This window comes from Xiphias gladius, chromosome 21 (assembly GCF_016859285.1).
Source record: "Xiphias gladius isolate SHS-SW01 ecotype Sanya breed wild chromosome 21, ASM1685928v1, whole genome shotgun sequence".
Lineage (NCBI taxonomy): Eukaryota > Metazoa > Chordata > Actinopteri > Istiophoriformes > Xiphiidae > Xiphias > Xiphias gladius.
Window position 1 is genome coordinate 22,512,295 of NC_053420.1, and position 24,696 is coordinate 22,536,990.

A 24,696-nucleotide genomic window follows, 5' to 3' on the forward strand; every position below is an offset into this window, starting at 1 on the left:
GGAATATACCAGCGGAGAGCAGAATGGACACGGAAGGGAGCCAGAGCAGCCTGTCCTCCGGCACGGACAACTCCCCCCACGACCCCTGGTAACAGCCTCAGCCCGCCCGCCTGCCGTTCGCTCGCCCCTCGGCCCCGTTTGAGTTCACCTTGGACTTTAGTTGAGTTCGGTGCGGGAGCGGAGCCGCGCCGAGACAAAAGACAAGCACGCTGTGTGTGTGTGTGTGTCTGTGTGGGATGGATCCACTCAGCGGAGGAGACACAGACGCACCGCTGCTTTCCGCCTGTTTTTCTCCCTCTCGCTTGTTTATTTATGTCGGTTTTCCGCCAGAAGGCCACATTGCAACTTCTCCTCCATCATCTGGAAAATCCTCGCCTTTTTTTTTCTCCCTCTCCTCCTCTAGGGGATTATAACGGCCCGACTGGCCGATTGGCGACTTCGCAACATGGCCGATGCTTTCTTCTTACTTTAATGATGCTATATTACACACAATTCCTCCACTTTGCCCCACGTTGAATGTGCCTGTGTTGTGCTTGAAAGACGCGTGTTATTCTGTGTGACTTACGGCTTCTATTTCTCCCATTCAGCAAAATGTTCATCGGGGGTCTGAGTTGGCAGACAACACAAGGTGAGCTGTCCCGCACGCTACTTTAACAAGTCTCAATGAACGCCTCCTGTTTTTGCTCCTGTTTTCCCTCTACGTGCATTTGGCTGAATTACTGCTCCCACGTAACCCGCGAGGCTTCCTGGAGTTAGGGAGAGACGCAGCAAATAGTTAAATCAGAGCCTTCAATTCAGAAAGGATCAGCTCTCGGGATTTAGACTCGCCGAGACGCAGGGAGATTAAGACTGGAAATGCGTGCACGTACAGCGGCTTGTCTGCCTTTTCCCCCCGTGCACTCATTCCACCGTTAATAGCAGAGAAGGGCATTTCTAGTAGACGCGATCGATTATTAGAGAAGTTGGGCGCCTGTCGGTGCCCACGCTGGCGTGTTGTTTTCCTCATTGTTGCACTCCGCTGCGTCCATTCATTTATTTTAAGACCCATGAGCGCAGGCTGATGCTTGAATACAGTTTATTCTTGTAGCGACGGCCCGTGTTATTATCCCCGCTGCCGCTGCTGCTGCTGCCGCTGCCGCCGCTGTGGCAAAGCAGCAATCGTCACCAAGTGTAGCTTTGTTTGCGGACCGCAGGGCCTAATGGGCTAGTGTGCCGAAGGGCCAGATAGCCAGTGTGCGAGCTCGGAGGGGGGGGGGGGACACAAACACAACGTGGTCCGCCCGACCCCATTGTCTCTCTCCAGCCACTGCCAGCGCACCACCTCGCCAGGGCCTGTAGGACACGTCTCTCATCCCCTGCTCTTGTCTAACCATACCCCCCCCCCCCCCCCCCCCCTTGCTGTCTTCGCAGAGGGCTTGAAGGAGTACTTCTGTAAATTCGGCGAGGTGAAGGAGTGTATGGTGATGCGGGATCCCGTTACCAAGCGGTCGAGGTAAGGAGGAGGCGTGTGCGCTCCGCCGTCCTATCACTGGATGCCTCATGCTCTTCCATACTTTTCCACGAGACCGTTTAAGCTGCCGTGAGTTTGCATTCTGATTTTGAGGGGCTTGAATTGCTTTTTCCCCCTCTTCTTCTTCTTCTTCTTTCTCCCAACACAGGGGCTTCGGGTTCGTCACATACGCAGAACAAGCCGGTGTGGAAAAGGTTTTGGCGCAAAACAGACACGAGTTGGACTCCAAAACGGTGAGTTCTGCCCTTGAGGAGCTGGATGGTGCCACTAAGTTGTCATGGGTAACTTTCTTTTCCAGTAAGGACTCTGTGTAGGCCTAGCATGTTTTTTCCCCCCTCGGTGCATTTTGCCTCCCCACCTTATGGCTTGTAAAGTTGAGGAGTGCGTTTTGGAGGAGCCCCCCCCTCACACACACACACACACACACACACACACACACACACACACACACACCTCCTCCCTCTTCTCTCTGCTCATTTCCCCCCTCCAAATCCCGGTTCAGGGCGCCAACATGAAAGCGTTCTTTCTTGGTCTTCATTGCCATGGTTACCTGGGGACCTGAATGGGGTAGGAACCCCTGCAAAACCCTCACAGGGTTTATACAGAAAGCTTACAAGTTTTTTCTTCTCCCCCCCCTTTTTTTTTTTTTTTCATAGAAAATAACAGCACCCGTTTTGGTAGTGGCAACTCTCAGAGAGAAAAAAAAAAAAAAGTTTGAGGGGAGGAAACAGTTGTGGCGGTGGTTCCGAAACTGATGACAGGGGAAGCCTGTGAGTTCCAAATGAGTTTTACTAGAATTTAAGGTTGAGGGTTGTAGAGAATGTGTTTGGACAACTACTGCAATCAGGGGCTCCTCTGTGGCTTCCCCTCCTACACTATTGACACATGAAAATTCAAATGTGTTTGAAATGGGACAAATCAGTCACCAAACAGAGGCCAGAGCACACAGTGTGCTCATGCTTGTGGTTGGCTACATGATGTACCTATATCGTGGTGTGAATCCCTGCTGTTTGCTGTTTGGTGAGAGTCAAAGCCGCTTGTTCGAATTTAAATATCTATGAAAGTGTGAACGTCGTTGTCTTGTGGTCATGTTGACTGGTCGCAGGCATGGGGGACTGGGTGTGTCTTCGTCCGCTTGTGGCCTTTCCTAACCACACGTACGCGCACGCATTCGCACACAATGGGATTATTTGAGAGTGAAAATCGGTGGCACAGAGAGGCAGCAGAGCCCAGGGGTGGAGAGAGGTAGAGCTGGTTAGTTGTTGGAGCAAGCCTGTTGCCGGGGGTGATGCCAGCCACAGGAGACAGTGCTGTAGCTGCACAGCCTGATGGGATTTATGTCTCCATAACAACTTCTCTGCTATTTTGCATTAACTTAAGACACTGGGCTCGGTTGGGTAGCAGAAGAGCGCTGACACACACACACACACACAGATAATGTTATGTCATGATAGACCTTTATACTTATTTGTGTGAGCAAGATTGAATTAATATCTGTGTGTTTGTGAGTGTGATGATTAATATTCAGAAAGTTTAAAAGCTCTAATTTTCAAGTATTTGAATTGAGTGGATCTTTCTACACAGCTGCTGTAATATTTATTACAAAATGAGTGTTGGTGCTGGTATTGGGTCAGTGTTTTCAGCTATCTTGGAACTGTAAAGTGTTACTTAGTGAGTCACATTACCTCTTAAAACCAGGTACTGCTGGAGTCGTTGAGGGCCAGACCGCCCGCCCGCGTTTGTGTGTGTGTGTGTGCTTATGATGGTTTGAAGGCAGAGGCTTTTGGCGGCTCAGCTTGGCAGGCCACTGGTGGGGTTAGGCGTTGCCCTATTATAAACCAAAATACAGCATAAGGCTAAACAATAATAATGTTAACGACTCGAATGTATCTTTGTGTTGCTCAGGTTGTTGTGTTAGCACCGTGTGGGGGAAGCGTGCCATGGTACCATTTATGCAACCAGGCGTTTTAAACAAGGGTATGGTTGCCATTTTGTCGTTCCATTTCGGGAACGAGAGCCTGGATTTTTTTTTTTTCTTGTTTCGCGTGTTTTTGCAAATCTGAGATTTGCAAGAGCTATATAGTTACAGGAAACAATGACTGCAGGTTGTGTTTTTATTGCTTAAAGCTCGATTCTATGACACCACATATAATATAACCGATGCAAAATGATCGAACATTGTGCAGCAGCAAAACAGCTCATTCTAGCTCCAGCCACTGCCCTAGGTAACGCGGTTTCCACTTTTGTTTAAAAATGATTATGAATAAAGCATTTCAGGAGTTAATTTCCTGGTAAAACCTACTGCAGCTGGGAGACAACTGTGGGTCAGATTCTGTTGAGTTGGAATGAATATTTTTAATAACTTGCATAGCTTTATGGGACTAGTGTCAACCTCTCTGTAAGATTTCCAACACCTGTGTCTTTTTTAATTATTTTTTTTAATTTATTTATTTATTGCCATATTTCCAGTGCACTTTGTGTCTGCCTCACACCTGGACCCTCCCTCCCACCACAGTATTGTTTGATCAGCATGAGATTTGAGAAAAAGAATTCCTCCATGGAATGAGGAAGAATACATTCGATGCTCTGATTTTTTTTTCTTTTTCTTTTTATGCTGAGCCTTTGGTTTGTGAGAAAAGACGCTACAAATCCTGAAGCAGGAAGGAGAGAGACGCGGAAGGTGCATTTAAGGGATGTAACAGAGCAACAGGGTGCTGTGTGAGGAAACACGGGGTGAGAAGTAAACTACATTAAAGGGTGCAAGGTCCATTTTACTGGTTATAAGCGGTATTAAACATTTACAGTCCTGTTACACCCAGTATTGTTTTATCCACCATTAGAAAACCAGAACTACAGGCTAAATCCTGATATAGCATTATAATTACTATCAATACCTGTTTGCCTAAAAATATAAATACAACACAGGAGAGGTTGTCTTTTGTTTTTGGACTGAACTCTGTCGAGGTTGTTGTTTTGGTTGGAGGTTAGATTTCCTGTTAGGGCCGAGCATGGCCTTAGGGCAGTGGTGTGCTGTCGTATTTCTCTGGACAGAGAAGAAGGGCACAACTGGTATTTGTTTTCTCTGAGAAATACTTTACTGGACCCAGTTACGGGAAGAGGAAAAGACGAGACCAGATATTCTCTGAAATGTTTCCACTTCTCAGTCACTTGGATTAGCACAGGCTGATTTTAGGTTTTGGCGTATTATTATCTGTGGTGTATTTATAAGTGATGGATTATTTCGTACTTTTTCATTCTTTTGATTAATAAACTTATTTCTTTAGCCATTTTCATAGTACAGCAGACAGTACTTATGATTTATTTATTCAGTGATGATGTGTAAGTAACTGTTATTTTTTAAAGGGTAGTGTCTCCAAATAATAATAAGTGTTATGCTGAACTGACATTACTTGATAGGAAAACATATATTTATAGAAGGGAATGGAAACAATAAGGAATATACAGACTATTCTTTTTTTTTCAGTAAACAGTAATGCTCCTTAGGAAGTACGGTACGGTAGCAGTCATCAGTACGGTGCTAATATAGCTGTTTTCGTCCATAGCCATGCATTGTAACAACATGTGTTAGCAGCAGCCACCGTGGACCGTTGGCACAGCAGTCTGCTAGTGTCTCCACTGTCAAAGTCTCTCCTGGTCCAACACCTGGTTGGTGGAGAATTTAGATGCTAGCAGTAGCTCCTCGTTCCTGACTGGAGATTAACTGTTAATGCTGATGTGGACAAAACTGGAGAGGGGGATGGAGAAGGTGGAGGAGAAGTGAGAGAGAGAGAGAGAGCGAGGGAGGCCCAGCTCCTGTGCTGTAATTAGTATGGATCTGAAAAGCAACTAATCGGATTGAAGGAAACAAACTGGATTGGGCTTCCGAGGTCCATGTGCAGCCCCAGATCCGGGGATAAAGCCTGGACCTGCTCTGGGAGGTGGACCCAGGGCGCTCTCAAGCCATGCTACATGGGCACAAATTGAAACCAGCACCAGTACCACAAGCACCACCACCACCCTACACATCCAAACTGGCGAGGCGCTCTAGCAAGGGTTACAGGGGTAGGCGTGGGGTCGGGTCGGGGGTCCTCATTAGTGAGCTTCGTTAACTAATTACTGTGCCATTGTTCAGCTGTGCAGATTGACCCTGCTGGCCTGAGCCCAAACCAAGTCTCTCTCTCTCACTGTGTGTGTGCATGCATTGAAATGCCAACTCCTTTTGTCTCCTTTTCTGTTTATAGCTTTTTGTTTAGCTTATATTGATTATATTGCCATAATGGGGCAGCCTTTGGTGCCTTTTTATCAGTGTGGGTGCCATTTTGTCACAAGAATGTCTTGGCAGGTTGGCCGATGTGTCAGAGCTCGAATGTCTGTACGTGATTTGACACATTAGGGACACACATTTGTTTTCAGTGGTTTGGAAGTGGTAGATATGTGTGTATTTCGGTATTACTACCCATATAATTAACTATATGTGTCACTTTGTCTTCGTGTGTTGGTGTTTATGTTTATGCTACACTATGTGGGTGCTTGTGAGTGTGTGTGTGTATGTGTGCCTGTGGGGGTAGCACAGGAGCCCCAGTTCCTCTACGGGCCCATCTGTTTTGTACTCTTTGTCCTGTTAATTAATGGAATCAGAGGGGCTGCCTGCTGGGACGGCCCCACTGCACCGCTACACTGGACAGGCCCACTTTCTCATGGGCTGACTCTGTTTTCCAAATGAATGCCTTTTCTTTTTCCCCTTTGATTTTTCTCCCCCACCTCCTCTATCTATCTATCTATCTATTGATTTGACGTTTTTATTTATTTCTTTATTTTTTTGTTTTCCAGTTTTTAACACTGGTGGACGCGCTGGGCCACGTGAGGTGACTATTGGTCGTAGATTAGTCTAGCCTTCAAAGCTAAACCACTAAAATCATATTGTAGGCTCTGCGTTTCTGTGCTGCTTAGATTGAGCGGAGGTTGGATGTCATGAAGTAGGATGTTAGTCAGACCATTTTATGAACACTCAGTCATGACTCTTCTTTGTCAGCCTGGGAAGAGCAACTTTTGTCTTCCTACAAAGGCTTTACCATAATCCATGAGTACTTAAATTTTCACCAGTCTGATTGTGACAGACTGTGACAGTAGCAGAGCCACTTCTCAAATATCAAGCCCCTGAAAGGCTATTTCTGAGTGTTGCAAACAGTGACCTGGCTAAGTCATTTTACTTTTTGCTTTGTGGCCTATCTGTCTTCCTCGAGGCTAATATGGCAGTCTGATAGATGCTTTAGTTTTTATTATTGCCTTCCTCTGAGTACAGGCAGATGTAGAATTTAAGTTTCTGTTACTTTGCTGAAGTGGTATAATTTTTTTTAACCGCATGGCATGACTGTAGCTGTAGTAGCATTACTACAGATATTGCATTACGCCTAACCTAGTCTAGTTGGTAACTTTCTATATTTTAGACTGTTTTTCAAGAATTTTCGATAATTTAAAAGCTATGAAATACCTGTGCTTTGTCAACATGTGTAGTATGGGTGGGCATGCACCTTGACACGAGTCAAATTTATCAACCTTTAGAGATTTTTTTTAAAATACGGTTTTGTACCATGGTATCTGTGTCTTTAATATCTCAGATTTTATTATGTGTATTAACAAGATTGTTGGATTAATGCGTTTGCGTATCTACCTGTTTGTCAGGTGTTTAAGTCACGAGATAAGCCAAATAATTAGCGTCCAGTTATTTTATCCTTGAAAAGCTTTTCTAATGAGTTTCATGAAAATATATCACAATATATATCAATTCTGTTACAATATACATGTACTGACGAACCACTCCTAATGTAAAAAAGACGTTGTTCTCAAGCAGAATTGAAAAGGAAATGGATCTTACAAAGGTGCATTGACAGGCGACTGATTTGCAACCTCACCACATGTTGTTAAATTAGTAGAAAGGCTGTTGGATGTTTTTGTTTTTAGAAAGATATATATTTTTTTGCGAATATATGATGGTATTTACTCTGAAGACTGTTACCTGACTGTAGCCTTGTGTCCAATGTGAGACTTGGTTTCTCAGCGCTGTCACTGTCAGCTCATGGTCTGTGTCTTTGCCACATAATCGCCTCAGGGCAGCTCCTGTACTCTAGTCTTGTTAAAACACTTAAAGGCAGGTGGGCTGACCTGAACACGAGAGGCTGCTACCTCTCAGAGCTTTCAGGTCGGAAGAAACACCAGTCATGTTGGGCGCAATTTCCTGAGGACTGTTTTGTTAAGTTAGGATGTGTTGTGGTAGTGTTATTACAAGCGAAATTTACATGAGAGAAAGTAACACAATATGACATTTAATGACGACGTGGTGTTGCAGTGTTCCAGTGTGATTCTGTCATTGTGTTATGCTTCAGAGGTAACTGCAGCCTCTCCTGTCTCTAAAGCTTCTTCCTGGTTATTTTTATACCATTAAATAAATTTACAATCTAGAAGCAATTTTTCTCATCAGGAGTACAGGTGAACTGCTACTTGCTCTGCAAAAACCTGTAGTACATAATCAAGGCTGCATCTGCACGTGCCATTTACGGTATATGTGGCTTTTGCTCCGTTAATTAAAAAAAAAAAAAAATTCTGTCAAAGGGTGAGAACCAAGGGGTAGAGAAGTCACCGTGCTGATAACTGTACAGCATGAGCCACACGTCTTACAGATCTTTCTTACAGATCCAATGAAATGCTCTGTTGCCACTGTTTGTGAGTGCACTCTGTTGTTGCACTGCTGTTGCCGATAGTCAGTGGGGGCTTTGCGTGTCCTTGTCACCTTTGTCTTTGTGCCCGGACCAGCTGGAGGTGACATGATTCTTCACGTCTTTGTGTCCCACTTCAAGGTGCAAAGTCCTTCTGCAATCCATTCCAAGGACGCTGCAGCTGCATCATAGTTACACAGCGTTGTGCTCTCGAAGCATTGGTAAATCTGTGGCACTTAAAGGTCCTCGTAGAATGTCTGTAGATTTGTCATCAGAAGCAGGGAATTATCATAGAAAAGAGATGAAAGAATTGTTTGAATATTGAATCAATGCACTCCCTCGCATTGTGTGTGTTGTTCACATCATCAAGTACTTATTTCTGGCCATTTGATAGGCTCCTTTTAGTTGCCAATATCAATTCAATACCTCTGACAGCGGCTGTATGAGGCACAAGGGGTTTTGCTTCACACATCCAATTATTAGAACAAAGATGGAACTCTAAGACCATAATACACTACAAGGTCCTGTGACCTAAAATCATCTCTCTCGTAGGCTTGAAAGAGAATAACATGAGATTCCACACAAATTTAAAATGCCAGGCCAGGCTTTGCATATTTAGCATTATTAAAGGCCAACTCATTCAAAACTCATTTGCTTCTAATTTTATCTGTAACCTTGACCACTGCTGAGACATTCCACTGAGGAGAAATATGGATACAGTAAAATCTGGCTAATCCAAAATGGGGGTTGTCTGGATTTGTGAGATTTAAAAAAAAAAATATCCATCTGAAATATATTCAGAATATTAAATGCTCATTCTGGATTCCAGACTGCCCCGAACGGTCTAGTTTGTGGCTAAAATACATTTAGTTGTATCTCAACACACAATTCAGAGAATGTACGTATTCACAACTCAGTGTGTATCTTGTTCCCTACGCCTGTTTGTTTGGCTGGTGTGTTTGGATTTTTTGGGGCTTGCATAAACAAGGATCTACTATACATACTCTCAGATTTGCATAAGTTCTATTTCTGGACTTGCCGGCCTTCAGATGGGCCAGACTTAGAGGCTCAGTGTAATTACTAATTCTGGTTTTGTTAACAGTGTGATAATTCATTGACGCCCAGAGGGTAAATTCACTCTGCACAAACACAGGATCAACCCCCAAAAATATCCAGAGCAGGTAGAGATTTGGTGTCCTTGTTCAAGAAAACCTAAGCAGGGTGTACCTCTAAGTCTCAGAAGGGACATGGAAAAAAAGCACTTGATTTCTGTTTAACCCTTTTAACCTTTATATTTGTTTTGGGGTCCTGGAGATCCCGGGTCCTCTTTAACAGCTGAAAAAACATGTTTTACATTGTTTTATCAGCTTGATAACTCACGACTTTTAAGAATTTCTTATATTTTGAACTGATGACATGTTTCAAGTGTCTGCATTTCTAGTGTGTGGGATCTTGGGCATCCTAACTTTAAAACATGATTAAGTACAATGGATTTTGCTCTCTGTCTGTGACTGGTGTTGACAATTCTTTTTATTCAGCACTACTACTACACTAATAAGTCTAATTGGATTTCTGTCGTTCAATTTTTAAAACAGAGGGAATTAGACTGCTATGGGGTCTATCTGTGTCTCATTGAGCCCCAAACCTATGTAACATGTAGATACTATGCAGATAACATATTGTACATTTCTTTGTCTATTAATGACTTTTCTAGCAAACGAAATAATTATATATATCTATTAATGCCTAGCCCGTATAATTTATGTAACTGTTGTAATAACAATGCTTTCTAGTCATTCTTGTATTTTGTCACCTTTGTAAAACGTGCAAGCCAAGCCCAGTTTGTGTCAAAGGGAAGGGTTACCACTTAAATACTTTTCTACAGAAAATCAAGATGGGAGGAAAAAAAAATATTAATTTGTTAAGTTGGGAATAAAATTGGTTAATTTTGCATTTACTATTTTTGTTCGTACATGGCGGGGTTCTGTGAGTCCTCAAACAATGAGGAAGTAAAGCAAATGTCAATACAACACAAGGTTTCAAATCTAACTATCTGTAATACAGTAGCGCCGGCTTACTACAATCATCATCATTCATGAAAACTGTAATTTAATCTTAGAACCTCTTGAAATATGTATGTCTTTACAATAAAATGTGTTTCACTACTTTTACGAAATTTGAACACTATCTTACCTCCTCTCTCCCTTACAGATCGACCCAAAAGTGGCGTTTCCCCGCCGGGCCCAGCCTAAGGTGAGTGCACCCTGAAGGGGTTAATGGCAAGGAGTAGTAGTGATGATGTCATGTGTCACCCCTAATCACTCAGCCCTGGTTGGCTGGGATTAGAGAAGGGCACGTGACCAAAGAGGAGCGGCAATCCACTTGTCCAGTGTGACACCGTGGCCCTGTACCCTGACCCTAGCCCCCACCCGCACCCTGACCATCAGCAGCCAACATCTCATACACACACACACACACGCGCACACAAACACATACACATATGCTTGTTTGTGTCCTGGCACGCACACGACTGAAAACTCATCGGCAGTACTCACCTGTACACACACATGCACGCCTTCAAGCTCTACATGTAACAGACCGAGAGGCTGACTGACTGAACTGAATTAGCCTGAATGCTCAAAAGAGCTTTCAGAAACCTCTGAGATGAGATAAAACCAAAAAACACAAAGTTTCTTTATCACAGGCATCTGCCCCCTGCCTAATGTGATTAGTGGCAAACGATGCCTTCTTCTTCTTCTCTGTTGCTAGCTGGTGACCAGGACAAAGAAGATCTTTGTCGGAGGGCTGTCAGTCAATACCACCATCGAAGATGTGAAGCAATACTTCGACCAATTTGGAAAGGTAAACTATACACAAATCTGGTCTCTATTTGTGGCCGTCACACTCTTTGACAAGCTCCTGTCTCTCAGAGTCTCTAATGCAGTGGTTCCCAACCTTTTTTTGAGTGAACCTGGTGTCCCCTTCAGAGACACCGCCTGTCGTGTTACAAATGTGGTCATTTGAATTGATTTTTAACCTGGATATTAAAAGTGGATAAAATAATTATTGAATTGTCAATCTTTGATCAGTTTGGTTTGATACTACTTCCACTTGGAGCGGCAGAAGCGGGATGTTTCAACCATTTATCCGTTACTTTTAGCTATTTCAGTCATTTATACGTTAGCTAACTGTTTGAACTGCTTATCCCTTAATTTTAAGTAACTATGTTAACTGCTAATCCATTAGCATTAATTATTTCAATCATTTATCCATTAGCTATTTTAACTGTGTTCCAATACTTTTAGCTTACTATTTCATATATTACTTTTAGAATAACTATTTCAACCATTCTCCTTTTTATTAAATTGAAATTTCTATTTTATCAGATAAGTTGTGTTACTCTACAATCTTTCCACATACCCACTGGCAAGTGCAGAGGCTACCACTGCAGAACAAGTAGCTCTGGTTGGGAATCACTTCTCTAATGCACCTTTGATGAATTATACTCATCTTTTGGCTGTATCTCTTTGACATATTTCAACTTTTCTCTGCACATTTACAAATTTACAGAGAAATTATTGTTTTACACCTGTTGTTTTCCTCATTTTTTCCCCTTTCATTTGAGTTGAGGCATGACAAAAAGTGCAAGATGGGCTTAATTTCAGAGAAAAGGTGGAGAGAAAAGGGCCAGACGAAAGTGAAAGACATGACTGAAAGAGAGAAAGAACCAAAAGAAAACAAAGAAAGAAGCTGTGTGGTCACTGATGTCTGCTCTGCCAGCTAGAGCATCAGTTAGTTTGTTAGTTTATCTCTTTTGTGAGCTGTTTTGCTCTTTTCTGATCGCATCTTAGTGTTGTTAGCTTCCACATTTGTCGTGCTCAGCTCCTTTGAATGAAATTTGGTGAAAGGCAAACACATGCTGTGGAGACAGATGAGTGGCCGGGGAGAGGGAGGAAGAGAAAAAGCAGGCAGAGGAGGGGAAGAGAAGAGGGAGATGGCGGGGGACTGAAAGGGAAGAAGCAACCCCCCATGGAGAGCGAGGGAGGAGAACTCTGAAAGGGTTGAAGGGCAGAGAAAAGAAGGAATGTTGAGATAGTGAGGAAGAAAAGTGGCTATGAAAGGCAAAAACACCAATCTGATGGACCATAAATGTATGAAAGTGCCCATGAAATGTTGGGTTATTTTTTAGCTAACTACACGTATGGGGGTTGGGGGGTGCTTATGAGTGGAGTTCAGGCTCTTCAGTATTAACTAATCAAATGCAACAGCTGCTCCTGTAACACCCCCCCCACCTTGCCCAAAATCGGTACCTCAGACACCGACTCCCCTCCCGTCCCACACATACACACACCCTGCTCCAGTCCCTCTCAGCTTGTTGCCGTGGTGACCTGCTTTCGCCCATTGTCCTGCTGTAATCCAATGTTTTTTTGTTTCCCTTAAAAAAATGCGTGAGAAGTGTGTATTTGCATGAATGGAAAGAGGAGTGTGTGTGCACGCATGAGAGTGTGACAGTGGCATTGCTGAGGCTGCGAAGGGAGGCGAGCTTGCATACATTTGTCCAGATATAGACAGACAGCAAGACTCACAGCCAGTGATCCCACTTGTCACAAACATTAAGTGTGTGGTTCTGCTGCTGTTGGTGAGCAGGACTGTCTGAAAATGAGCATGGCTCCAGGATGTAGGCCTAATGGGTTGGAAGAAATTAACAGCACGGAGCTCCTTATTCCTCGTGTCTGGCTGTGTTTTTCTCTTAGTTGGCCTCTGACTCATGTTTGGGGTTATTACCATATTTCAGGTGCTAGCTCAAATTGAAATATTGTCTTCTAATTCTGGGCCGTGGGCCCTGGTCGACCTGCATTTTGACTCATTGTAAGGTGGGTGCTGTGACATGTGTCATGTTTTCCTGAGTGCGTTTCGTTAAAATGGCTGCAGCTCTGTGCCGAATCAGTTCTCCCTGGTGATTACAGACACTCATATCTAAGACAACATTCCCTCCGCAGGATGAGGGGATATTTGGGCTGTTTGGACACGTGAGACCAAAGCTGTATCATGGATAGCGCCAATCCCACAGTGCATTCCTGCTGAGCAGGAGGTATTTCTTGTTTATTATCTGAGCCTGGTTACAAGGTGCAGGTTAGGATGGAGTAGGACTCAGTGCCCTGTTTATTTTCATAGTGTGGCACCGCCTTGCAAAGGAAAACACAGAATGCACTATGCATTTTCTGCACCTCTTTGATGCGTGCTGCAGTTTATTTTTTTGATGTATACTTCTGAAAGCGCACCTACACAAACTTCATTAGACCAGACAGAAATGGCGGCTCAGTTGACACATCAGGTGTTTTGGACCAAACCAAGGAGTCAAAGGCGTGTGTTTATGTGTGGTTTCCCCAACTGAACAAATCTGAGCTCCTGTTGCTAAATGTCCTTGGGCCAATAAGACCACAGCAGCCATGTTTGTATGAGAAGGAAGTCTGAATACTGAGGTGAAGGACTTGTGATCCCCCTCAACCTGGTGGAGAGTTGAGAACGCCTCCCTTCTTTCTGGCAACGCTGAATGTAGAGCCTGTGTGGATCTGAGAAATGTGTTTTAAACTGGAAATCAGGCATGCAGTTAGGTAATTTGATAATTAGCATTTCAGGCATTTCGGTCACTCAGTCAGTGCGTTTAATCCAAAGGAAATTCCTGTTTTTGTGTCTTTTATCCTGCCTCTCTGTGCTGCATTCCTGGGAGTACCTTACACGAAAAACAACCATTAAAATCCCCCTTTTAAAACTCAATTTAAAATAAAATGAGAGAATATGTTTTAGCAATAAGCGAAGGAAGAAGTGGATAAGATGAAAAGTGCAGCATGTGGACAGGGCAGACATGAATAGTTGGGACTCCACTCACCCATGTGAGCTGGCGATTAGGAGGCTTGACTGAACACTTTGTCTTCTGGCCTGTTTAGAGAGAGATGGCCGGAGTGAGAGAGAGAGAGAGAGAGAGAGAGAGCGAGAACGAAAGAGGGAGATGTGAGGAGACAGCAGGGAAAAAATGTGAATGCCACCTTTCATAATCTTGGAAAAAAAGTGTAACGGACTTGCCAGCAAACACTTGTTCTTCAGACAATAGCTGTATGCTTCACTAAAACCTGGATATTTTTAATGCTGCGCTCTGAAAGCTGCACAGTTAACCCTCGTTTCGGTACATCTGAAAATGCCAGAACTTCCTGAGAATATGACCTTAACTTTTCTTCACTCTCCGCATGCATGCTGAGCACTTAGCGACTGAGCCACTGCTAAGCCAATCTCAGACCCCCACAGCTATCCAATCAGATTGTCTTACAGCACCCTGGGCAGTGGACACTGGAGATCGTCTTCTTATTGGTTTTGGCAAGGGCAAGGGGCTGGTGTGCGACCACAGCATAAGCTCACACACGTGACAGAATGTATTGTCATGGAAGACAATTAGGCTAAACGTATTAGCTTGACCGTACCGCACATTATCTTTTCTCTGTCTTCAAAAATTTGGCTTCAGAGCGGCACAGCTTGAAAGCTCCTCGGATCGGCCGTGCTAACAATTCTTCCAGAATAGATGCTGCTAATGCTAACAGGAGGGCTAGCTGTGCATGTAACTCTACTCTTATGATAACATGTTGGCTTGCAGCTGTCTACTTACTGTCCTGTTCCCTGGATCTCTGCTGTGTCATTGAGTTTGGATGACCGGAAGGGTGGAAGGCATGAGGGGAGGGGGGGGGATAAAAACTCAATGAAGGACAGAAAGAGGAGGGGGTGGCTTTGTGTCTGTGTGTGTGTGTGTGTGTGTGTGTGTTTGTGTGTGTGTGTGTGTGTGTGTGCGTGTGTCCAAGCTATACATTGACAAGGAAGGGAGTTAAAAGGTTCAAGAAGGTTATAGAAGCAACCTTGATCCTCTCCATATCCATCATTTGGCAAGGAAATATCAACTTTCTCACTTGAATAGGTGCACAGACGTAATCTCAATCAGACTGGAAGATGTGTGTTTATGTGTGTTTTTCATCTGAGGTAAAGGTTAGAAATCGGATGGCCTGGTCATCCAGAGGCCTCTGCCACTCATGTTACACTGGTTTGAGTTTCAGTGCTTGCTGCCTAATGAAAATAGCAATGTAGTCATACTCTCCATGTGATGCAGGGAGACTGTATTGCAGATATTTCTGAATGTTGTCGTAAAAGTTTTTTGTTTTTGTTTTTGTTTTTTCTTGTGGGGTACAGAAAAAACAAAAGTTATTTCTAAAGTGCTGCCAGGCCTTGGCTTCCCCGTCTCTCTCCTCATGCCGTCAGAGCTTGAGCAGAGGCTGCTAACTTTCCTGCCAGTGAAGGACAAGTGACGGAGGGAGGAAAAAGGGTGAAAAGAGGGAGGAGGAGGTGGAGGAATACGAATAGGGCAGGGGAGTGAGTGCAAAAAGGAAAGTGGAGGGAGAAGGAGAATAAAGGGAGAGCGTGTTGACAAAGACCCCAATTCACTTTGTTCTCTACTCTCTGATCCAAAATGTTCATTGACAGATTTTCTATCCTCTATCAAAACTTTACCTTCTATATTTTTTTTATCACCCCAATATCTCTTCTTTGGTCACATGCCTTCTCTCCCTCTCCTTTTCCCCTTTTCACTCCATTCTATTCATTGAAATGAGTTTGTTGGGGGGTGGGTGGGCTGAGTATGGGGGGGGGGGCAAGTTCTTCTGATTGAAATTCTTTACAGGGTCTCCATGGGAATAGTAAACTTTGTGGAGAGGGACAGACAGCAAGGGTGAACAAATGAAATGGAAAAAAAGAGGGAGAAAGACAGAGACAGAGCAAAGACTGGGAAAGAATTTCCTCCAGTGCTTCGTGAAAAGGGAACATTGACTTCTTTTTCACGTTGATAGATTGTATTTCATTTTATTTTTATACAGCTTCCCCTCATTTCCCTCATCGCTCTCTTCCTCTCTCTGCCGCTCATTCTTTCTTTTTCTTTTCTCCTTTGTCACCTGTCACCCCCTCCCTCTCTCCCCTCCACCCTCTCCATCTGCTTTCCCCTCTTACTCCAGTGCTAAAGAGGGACAATGGCACCCCATGCTGTGTAATGATGTGTGTGTGCGTGTGGGTGTTTGCGTGTGCGTTAATATGTCGTAGCTCATCTATTCTCTGCTTTGTTCTCACAGGTCGATGATGCCATGCTTATGTTTGACAAAACAACCAACAGACACAGAGGTATGTGCGGAGAGTTATAGTCGTACACTATGTTAATATGTGTCAGCATACTAAGTGAGATTCCCAGAAACATGTCCTCATAAATGAAAATAGAAACAGCATGATGGAGTCAGTAGGTGAACCCTCCACAGAAAAAAAAAAGCTGAATATTTCTCAAATCACGTTCTATTGTCTTTCCTCTTCTTTGGCCTCCCCTTGCTTCATTTATCTCTGTCCTCTCTCAGTGAGTCAGAAGCGCAGCGCCCGCTGAGGGTGACGATACAGGGTCAGGTTGCTTACAGGCGAGGATGTAACTTAATGAGACGAGAGAGGAAAGAGGGAGTAGGAAAAGAGGAGGGTGGAGTTGGAGAAACTGGGTGTGACCATGGGTAGAAGACAGTATATCTGGGCTGCGCTTTTGGTGAACCACACCCCATCCCTGCGCCTCCATGATGCCAACATCTGATCGAAAGGCGAGCCATGCCGGGCTCGGACTGATGGTGTCAGCTGCTTGTGTTTGGAATGGCTGCTAACGAAGGCAGAGGAGGAGGTTGAGGAGTGGGCCGCGGTCACTTGTCAATTACGTATCCACCTAATCGAACTTTTCAGTCTCTTGCTCTCCTGCAAGATTTGCTCTAATTTCTCGAAACAGTCTTATTATCTACTCGTATCCAGAACTGTAAAGGAAGATTCAGTGCTTTTTGCAACACTTTTTTAAAATTAGTGTAATTGCTGAGATCTGGGGTTGTGGGGTCTCTGCTACATATGTCTTTGAAACAAAACACAGGATATCCCAAACATGAACAAACGGAGAGGTCAGGTAGAGTCTTCACAGGAATAAGAGTCTGCTTCTGTGTCTTCCAGGCTTTGGCTTTGTTACCTTTGAGAATGAAGACGTGGTGGAGAAAGTGTGTGAGATCCACTTCCACGAGATCAACAACAAAATGGTACACATTTTTCATCAAGCTAGAGGTTTCAATTAAGAAACGAGAGTCATTTCAAGGTTAAATCTCCAACACATGTTCACTTTATGTCGTACATTGTAATTTAAATGATCCAAAACATCTAGAGCATTATTTACTCAACGCCGTAAGGATTTGCTTGAGCTGCATTTAGCTTTCTGCCAAGGAGTGTTGTGAAACGTGGAGTTTGGTGAAGTTTCGCTTTTCATCTCAGTATTACTTCACATCAAATGAAAATTTATTTCCAATGTTTTAGGTGGAATGTAAGAAAGCCCAGCCCAAGGAGGTAATGACGCCGACAGGCTCAGCCAGAGGCCGCTCCAGAGTGATGCCTTATGGGATGGACGCCTTCATGCTGGGCATCGGCATGCTGGGTAAGATCCCAAATCAAATATACCCGAAGCAAATACACTGTCCCAAAAGAATATGTAAATACAGTGTATATACATATATATCAAAAGCTAAAATGCCAGTCCTTGAGAAGTCTCCTTAAAGGTTTTATTCATAAGCAGTAAGTGTTATGGTTTAGAGAAGATGCTTAACACAAAATAAAGACTTAAATTTTCGGTTTTATCAAATATATCTTTACATAATATCACAATTACTAATGCATTTAACCATAGAAATGAACAGGTATTTTCACATGTACAGTATAATTGAACAGTTTAGAGTTACTGCTTTAAAAAAGTTGAAAATTCAAATTTTTCTTATCCAAAAATACAGGCCTATTTTAAAGCTGTTTACCAGACATTTTGCATATTTTATTGGATCAGAAAAGTTGGATGACCATTTGAAATAGGCTCAGTAATAATACTTTTTTTTTTTGGACGTTAACTTGCTGAACATACCTGAAGAACTCCACCATAAATTTGTGATAAATTTAGTGTTAGACCACTTTACTCTCTGCTTTGTCTTTGTGCTGCAGTATAAACCTAAAGTCTCACATCATGTTGACAATATCTTGGCCATATAAATGGCTTTTTTCATGTAGTATTTCTGGATTTCACCCATGTTATGTTGAAGAAAAAAATCCAGATGACTTAAGACCTAAGATTCTTGTTTTGGTTGCTATTATTCTCTGAGCTGATTCTCATACGAACATCTCCAGTGAAAAAAAAACTACCATGTATCTAAAATGTAGAGGTCACAGACTGAAGGGCGATACAGTCCTACACGGTGGAGTGAAATATCACTCGAAAAGAGAAATTGAAAAAAACAAACTGAGTGCGACTCTCGTGCCATTTGTAGCTGTTTGGCTCCCTCTAATGGACATTTGAGAGAGGAAGAAGGGAAAGTGTCAATATCGGCTATACAGGTCGATCACATCAGGTTTGGTTTGTCGGCAACTGGTCTAAATCTTCTAAATCACCATGTTTCCCATTTAGATGAGCTGCACCAGAACTTCATTTTAAACCCAAAATATTCTGATTAAAATGAACCCAGAAGGAGACAAAGAGAACATTAAACATAATGCAGCGTTTGTGACATGACATGCCTCGGATACCTTTCCTACTTGCTGCCTCAGAGCGGACGCAAATAGTTGATAGGAGACTGGTTAGTTAAAACTCTCTGCCGCAGCTGAGGCACCAGCTGTATTGACTCGCTCATATTCCATTTTCAAAATGAATGGCTATATTGGCTCTATGATGACAATCCTAATCCTAGTAACCAAGTTTTCTTTAGATAAACGTGGTTGCCTGCTCTCACTGACCTGTGTCAGCTAAAGAGATACCAGCTAGTATTGAGCACCAAAGTTTAGCATCTGTAATCATCATTTTTGTGTTTCCCAGCAGATCAATCTCCTCAAAACTTGGCAAATTATTTAAAGGTTGTCTTCAAGTGTGTTTTTCAAGCCAAGTTAACAGAACTGATGAGTTTTTCTCTCTTTCTAACAGGCTACCCAGGTTTTCAGACTACTACCTACACCAGTCGCAGTTACTCTGGAATCGCGCCTGGTTACACTTATCAGTTCCCAGGTAAGTCCGTAATTCACCTTACAGCTGATTCAGGCTTTATACGTGGAGAGAAGGCAGGCTAAAGGATACGGGCTGTGGCATGTAGTAGTTGATTCAGCTGTGAGCACCGGGGTCATGAAATGTATTCCAACTAGGAGACCCATGTGGAGGGATACATACACTGACACACGGTTAATACCATATTAACATCACTAGAGTCTCTGGCTGCTTGTGGATATTAACAGTTTGATTTTTAAATTGTTCCTGTTGCTTTTCAAACTTTCCTCCCTCGCTACACATGTTTCAAATCTCAAATGTTGGTCATTGTCCTTTGATTTGGGATATTTGCCTGTTTTCCTCTTATATTCTTCTGTGTTTATTTTATCTACTTATGTAACCCCCTTTCATTTGGCTGTGGCGCCCCTCCTTTTCCTTTGCTCCCCCCTTCCTGCTCTTCATTACTGTAGATTTTAACTTGCTGTGCCTGTGTCTCCATGTTAACTTTCTACTGTGGCTACATGTCTGAGTTTGTGTGGCTTTATAGTCTGGCCGGTGGATGGTGACTGTATTTACAAGGCGCTCTCTCTCGACCTTCTCTGTTTCTAGAATTCCATTTAGAGAGGACCCCACTCCTGACATCATCCCACCCCCCTGAGCTGGCAGGTCAGTGGCTCCTCACTCCTCCAAGGGCCCAGAAAGGGAAAAAAAACAAAACAAAACAAAGATATTTAGGAGCAGAAAGTCAAATGAAACTGCTGTGCGTTTTTGCAGTACTGCTGCTAAATGCACCCGGATGTCTGAGAATCTTCAAAGATGCAATGTAGAGCAAAAGCTTAACTGACCAAGGATCAGTTTGGATTCAGAGGTCTAAGGCTGCGTTTTCATTATCCTGTTTGATCCTGTTTGACATTGGATATGAGGTTTAGGTTTATTTGAAAGTTTTTTTCGAGAGTCACTACAGACTTTCAGAGTGGTTTCAATCTGAACATCACATACACAAGTATATGTCGAACTATTCCTGTAAGTGGTATGTAAAGCGACTGTTCTAGTGATGAGAACAGTTTATTGTTACTCTAACAGTAAACCATTGTCCTCAGGGGACAAAGTGGGCAAAAGCGTTTGTAGTTTTGTACAATCATTACACTCAAGTGATTTTTCAGCTGTTGTAGAAACGCATCTTTAGAGAAATCTGTGATGCTGTGGCTCCACTAATGACCCCTTAAACTTACAATGAGCTATCTCTCCCTGTGAATTCTGGGGTCCTATTTACAAAGTGTCTTATCTTACCATTAATGGTGCTAAAAGCTCCTAGAAAAGAGCTGTTCACGAAGCTGCTGAGAGTGACTTCCTGACAAACTGAGAGAACTCCCAAGCTAAGATAAGGTGCGGGGTCAAAGGGTAAAAATGAAATGAGATTAAATGTTTAATTAAATTACTCTAGAAATTACATTAAATTAAAAAAAACAAAAACAACTTAAATTAAAAAAAGTTAAATCTAATTAAAAATAAAATTTAACTAAATTATGAATTAAATGTATATTTATATATACATATTTTCCAAATTATGTCACAAATTTATATATTAAGAAACAAAGTAAAAGATTATCTTATAACTATTAAGTTTTCCTGTCTGATCAAATCTTCATCCTCTGATGGAGTAATTTTATATTGAAATGAAATCAGGTTCATACATTTATTTCATTTGTGGATTAGTTAATTTACACTTCACGAACTGTCAAACAAATGTGGATCTGAATAGCACATTTTTGGTTTGAGGAATATTTCTCGCAGCAGAGATATTGTGCAGACTGTCATCTCCGGACCTTATTGGATTGTTTTGATTTGTTGTTGAGATGATTTGATTCTTAAATTCACCTGCCATCACAATATGCGTTCAGAACTTCATTTTTGTTGTACTTTTCTGCATTATCTGCACAGTATTTAGGTGATTGTGAGCAGGTTTTAGTGACTTAGGACTTTTCAGGACTGCCCTCCTACTTATATCAGAAACGGACTTACTTTTAGCTCTACAGTGCTTTGCGATTTACTCATACACCACGAACTTTGGAGTCCTTAAGTTTTTATGAGTTTCACATTTAGCCGTAGGATGTTTTGTGAATAAGACCCCTGATCTACAAGCAGCTCTGTCCTTATACTGCCATCCAGTGGTGCTAAGTTTTACTTAGATCTTTACTTGGAAATGTCGTCTTCCCCGTTTTCTCAGCAACATTATTTTGTTCCTTATTTAAAGAGCCTAAAACCGGATGTTATTGGGTGTTATATCATTGGTGCAGTTGGTTTTTGGATTTTACTCCCTCCACCAGTTGGATTTAAATCAGGTGACAGATGTGTGAGCAGATGTAGATTGTTACTTATGTTTTGATATGAGAGTGATCCACAGTGAGTTGTCTGTGCAATAATTTGGTTTATCTGGTGCAATCCACAGCCATTCCCCTGACTGCATATGGACCAATGGCAGCAGCCGCAGCAGCAGCAGTAGTTAGAGGTACGTGTGTGTGTGTGTGTGTGTGTGTGTGTGTGTGTGTGTGTGTGTGTGCGTGAGATGTGCTGAGACAAACCGTGTGTCTGCTTGTGCATGTTTGTATGCTTGCCTTAGGTAGACTGTGAGTACAATGGCCTGCTTGGACAAATAAAAGAATATTTTTAGACTTGTGTGTGTGTGTGTGTGTGTGTGTGTGTGTGTGTGTGTGTGTGTGTGTGTGTTTGTGTGTGTAGAAAGCCCTCTAGTGTTTAAGACTGACTCGTCTCCTCTGTCTCTTAGGCTCCACCCCTTCACGCACAGCTGGTTTCCTGGGCACCAGCAGCCCTGGACCAATGGCTGACCTGTATGCTGCAGCCAATCAGGACTCAGGAGTCAGTAGCTACATCAGCGCCGCTAGCCCCGCCCCTAGCACAGGGTTCGGTCACGGTCTAGGGGTAGGTCAGACACACACACACACACACACACACACACACACACACACACACACACACACACACACACATACACACACACACAAACACCCTACACACACTTGAATAAATGCATGGATGCGCTTATGTATTCACAAAGCAAATAGAGAGTGTATTCACTCTTGTTTGTGTGTCCTCAGGGTCCTCTGATTGCTACTGCATTTACTAATGGCTACCACTGAGAAGACTCAGGTCACTGAAGATGGGAGGGCTCCTCCTCTGCTGATGAGCCAATCACAATGCTGGCTGCCCACTGATGGCACAACCTGATTGGCTGGCCACAGGCTCTACCGGGCTCTCCTGGCTCCCTGTGGCTTCACCCACCGACTGAATATCTTTTTAAATCCTGAACTCTTGTTTTGCTGTACTAATCTCACTTCAACATAACGTCCCCGTCTCACCTCTTTTGTCCTCATGTAGTCTAATAACTAGATTCCACCCACTGTTATCCTTTTCTTTCGAAGCTGAGAAAAGAAAACTGCAAAAAAAACAACAAAAAAACAAAAACAAAACAAAACATAACAAAAAACAAAAAAATCTCCGAGGATACATTTGTCATCTTCTACAAAGACACACAGGACTATTTTGAGTTTTTTTTTTTAACTATTATTTTATTTCAATGTGATATTTCATTTCATCATGAAATCCTTCAAAGCTGTTACTGATGTGACCAGAAAGAGAAAACGCCGTGCGAGATGGGTCTTTGTCTGAAAACCATTTTTAACAAAGAAAGAACAAATCCAACAAAAGTCCTTTTTTTTAAACTCCAGCTTCATGGAAACACGGAAAAAAACTAAAATGTATATTTTGGTAGTCTTTAAAAACAAAACCTTTGTAATATTGTTATTAATATTGACATAATAATGATAATCTGTAAGGTATTTTATTCTGTAATTGGTTTTAAAGCAATGTTTTTATGTCTTCCTGTAAGATATTGTACATAGACGTTGGGGTGGGGGGTGGAGGGGTTACTGAACCGGCTGGCATGTCATTGGTTGGTTTGGAAAGGGTTAACAGCACGATGTCATCTACTACTTTGTGCGGTCATCTCACTACTTTGATCAGTATGCATATGGTATATGTGTACGTTGTTGGCCAGTCGGCTCCGGCGTCGCCTCAGTGACGTGACTGTTGAGAGCTTCCAGGAGTTCGTCTGGCGTGCTCGTTCAAAACACGTTGAAAAAGCTGTTTTTGTTACAAAGTCATCACTTTGTGTGCTTTGCTTCTTGAAAAAGCAACTTTGACTTTATAGTTTTAACACCATGATGAACCAGATTTCTTGCATCTTCATGAAAACTACTTCAGATTAAGATGATGGACTACGGGAGAATAACAACTTTAACCAGGAGAAATCAGGGGTTCATGGGGTCGGGGGTTGACTTGACTTCCTCTTTTTCTGAAAATATTATATATATTTTTTTGTGCGATTCACTTCTTAATGTTCTTTTGTTTATTTTCTTTTTTTAAAAAAAATTCTTTAATGCGGTGTTCTCCACCGTGAAAACAAATGAAGGACATTCTCAGAGAAGCAATTGTAGGAAACATCATGGTCATGTTCTGTCCTCTTATCACTATTGAAGGTGCATGTGATTGCGTCTGAGTGTGTGTGAGTGAGTGTTGTGCGCATACATCAAGGTGTAATATGGAACTACTTTTGGCAACGAAGGAGCATTTCGATTGCCTCTTTTTTGGTACTGAAAAAAAAAAACGATCGCCCTGTTCCATTTTGGCTCATCTGCTCCTCTCCCCTGCCTCCCTCCCATTTCATATTTAGTTTTAATAAATTTGTGCTCCTCTGGAACCGACATATTATTGTTAATATAGAGTTGCTGCTCCGTGTAGTGGTGAACAGAGGGGGTTTGGGCAGGGAACCAGAAATGGAACAGGGTCTCGCTCCCAGTCGGCTCTGATACAGGACCTCAGTACAGACAACACTGGCTGGCAGGAAAAGTCAAAAAGCTGGAACGAATTCAACATTTGCAAAACACAAGTAGGCTGTTTGTTCAGCCTTCTTGCTGCAGCCTGTTTGATGTTCAGCACAGCAGAAAACTTCCTGATCCAGCCAGTAGTTCCTCTGTCAGACCACCTGGGACACGACACAAAACTACTGCTGGACACCAACACTGTAACTTTTTAACTTACAATAAAGCAATAAGTTATTTTTTACCTTACATATGAAAATAGTACTATTATTGGTAATAGCAGACGACGTGTGGATAATTCTGCGGCATTAAGACTTATTTTCAGAAAAAAAAGAAACTATATTTTTCTGTTTTGAGATCTTGTTCCCCTTGTATATTGATTTTAATGATGTCTTTTTGTTGTGTTGATGTAAGGAAAAGGGCCAATGCTTTGAATGGAGCGTGTAGCTCTACATGAGCTCAGTTAAAGTTTAA

At 42.6% G+C, this 24,696-nt stretch overlaps 1 protein-coding gene across 1 annotated transcript; it reads left to right on the plus strand.

Annotated features, from left to right (window-relative positions):
• Positions 1 to 23,095, plus strand: LOC120782929 (RNA-binding protein Musashi homolog 1). Its single transcript, XM_040115498.1, has 14 exons — positions 1 to 88; positions 588 to 628; positions 1,411 to 1,492; positions 1,659 to 1,743; positions 10,435 to 10,476; positions 10,993 to 11,085; positions 16,383 to 16,431; positions 17,275 to 17,357; positions 17,629 to 17,746; positions 19,268 to 19,348; positions 19,934 to 19,990; positions 21,774 to 21,833; positions 22,110 to 22,264; positions 22,441 to 23,095. Exons 1-14 carry the CDS (start codon positions 24 to 26, stop codon positions 22,480 to 22,482), a joined length of 1,053 nt encoding a protein of 350 aa, XP_039971432.1. The 5' UTR covers positions 1 to 23; the 3' UTR covers positions 22,483 to 23,095.
• Positions 23,096 to 24,696: the final 1,601 nt, after the last annotated feature.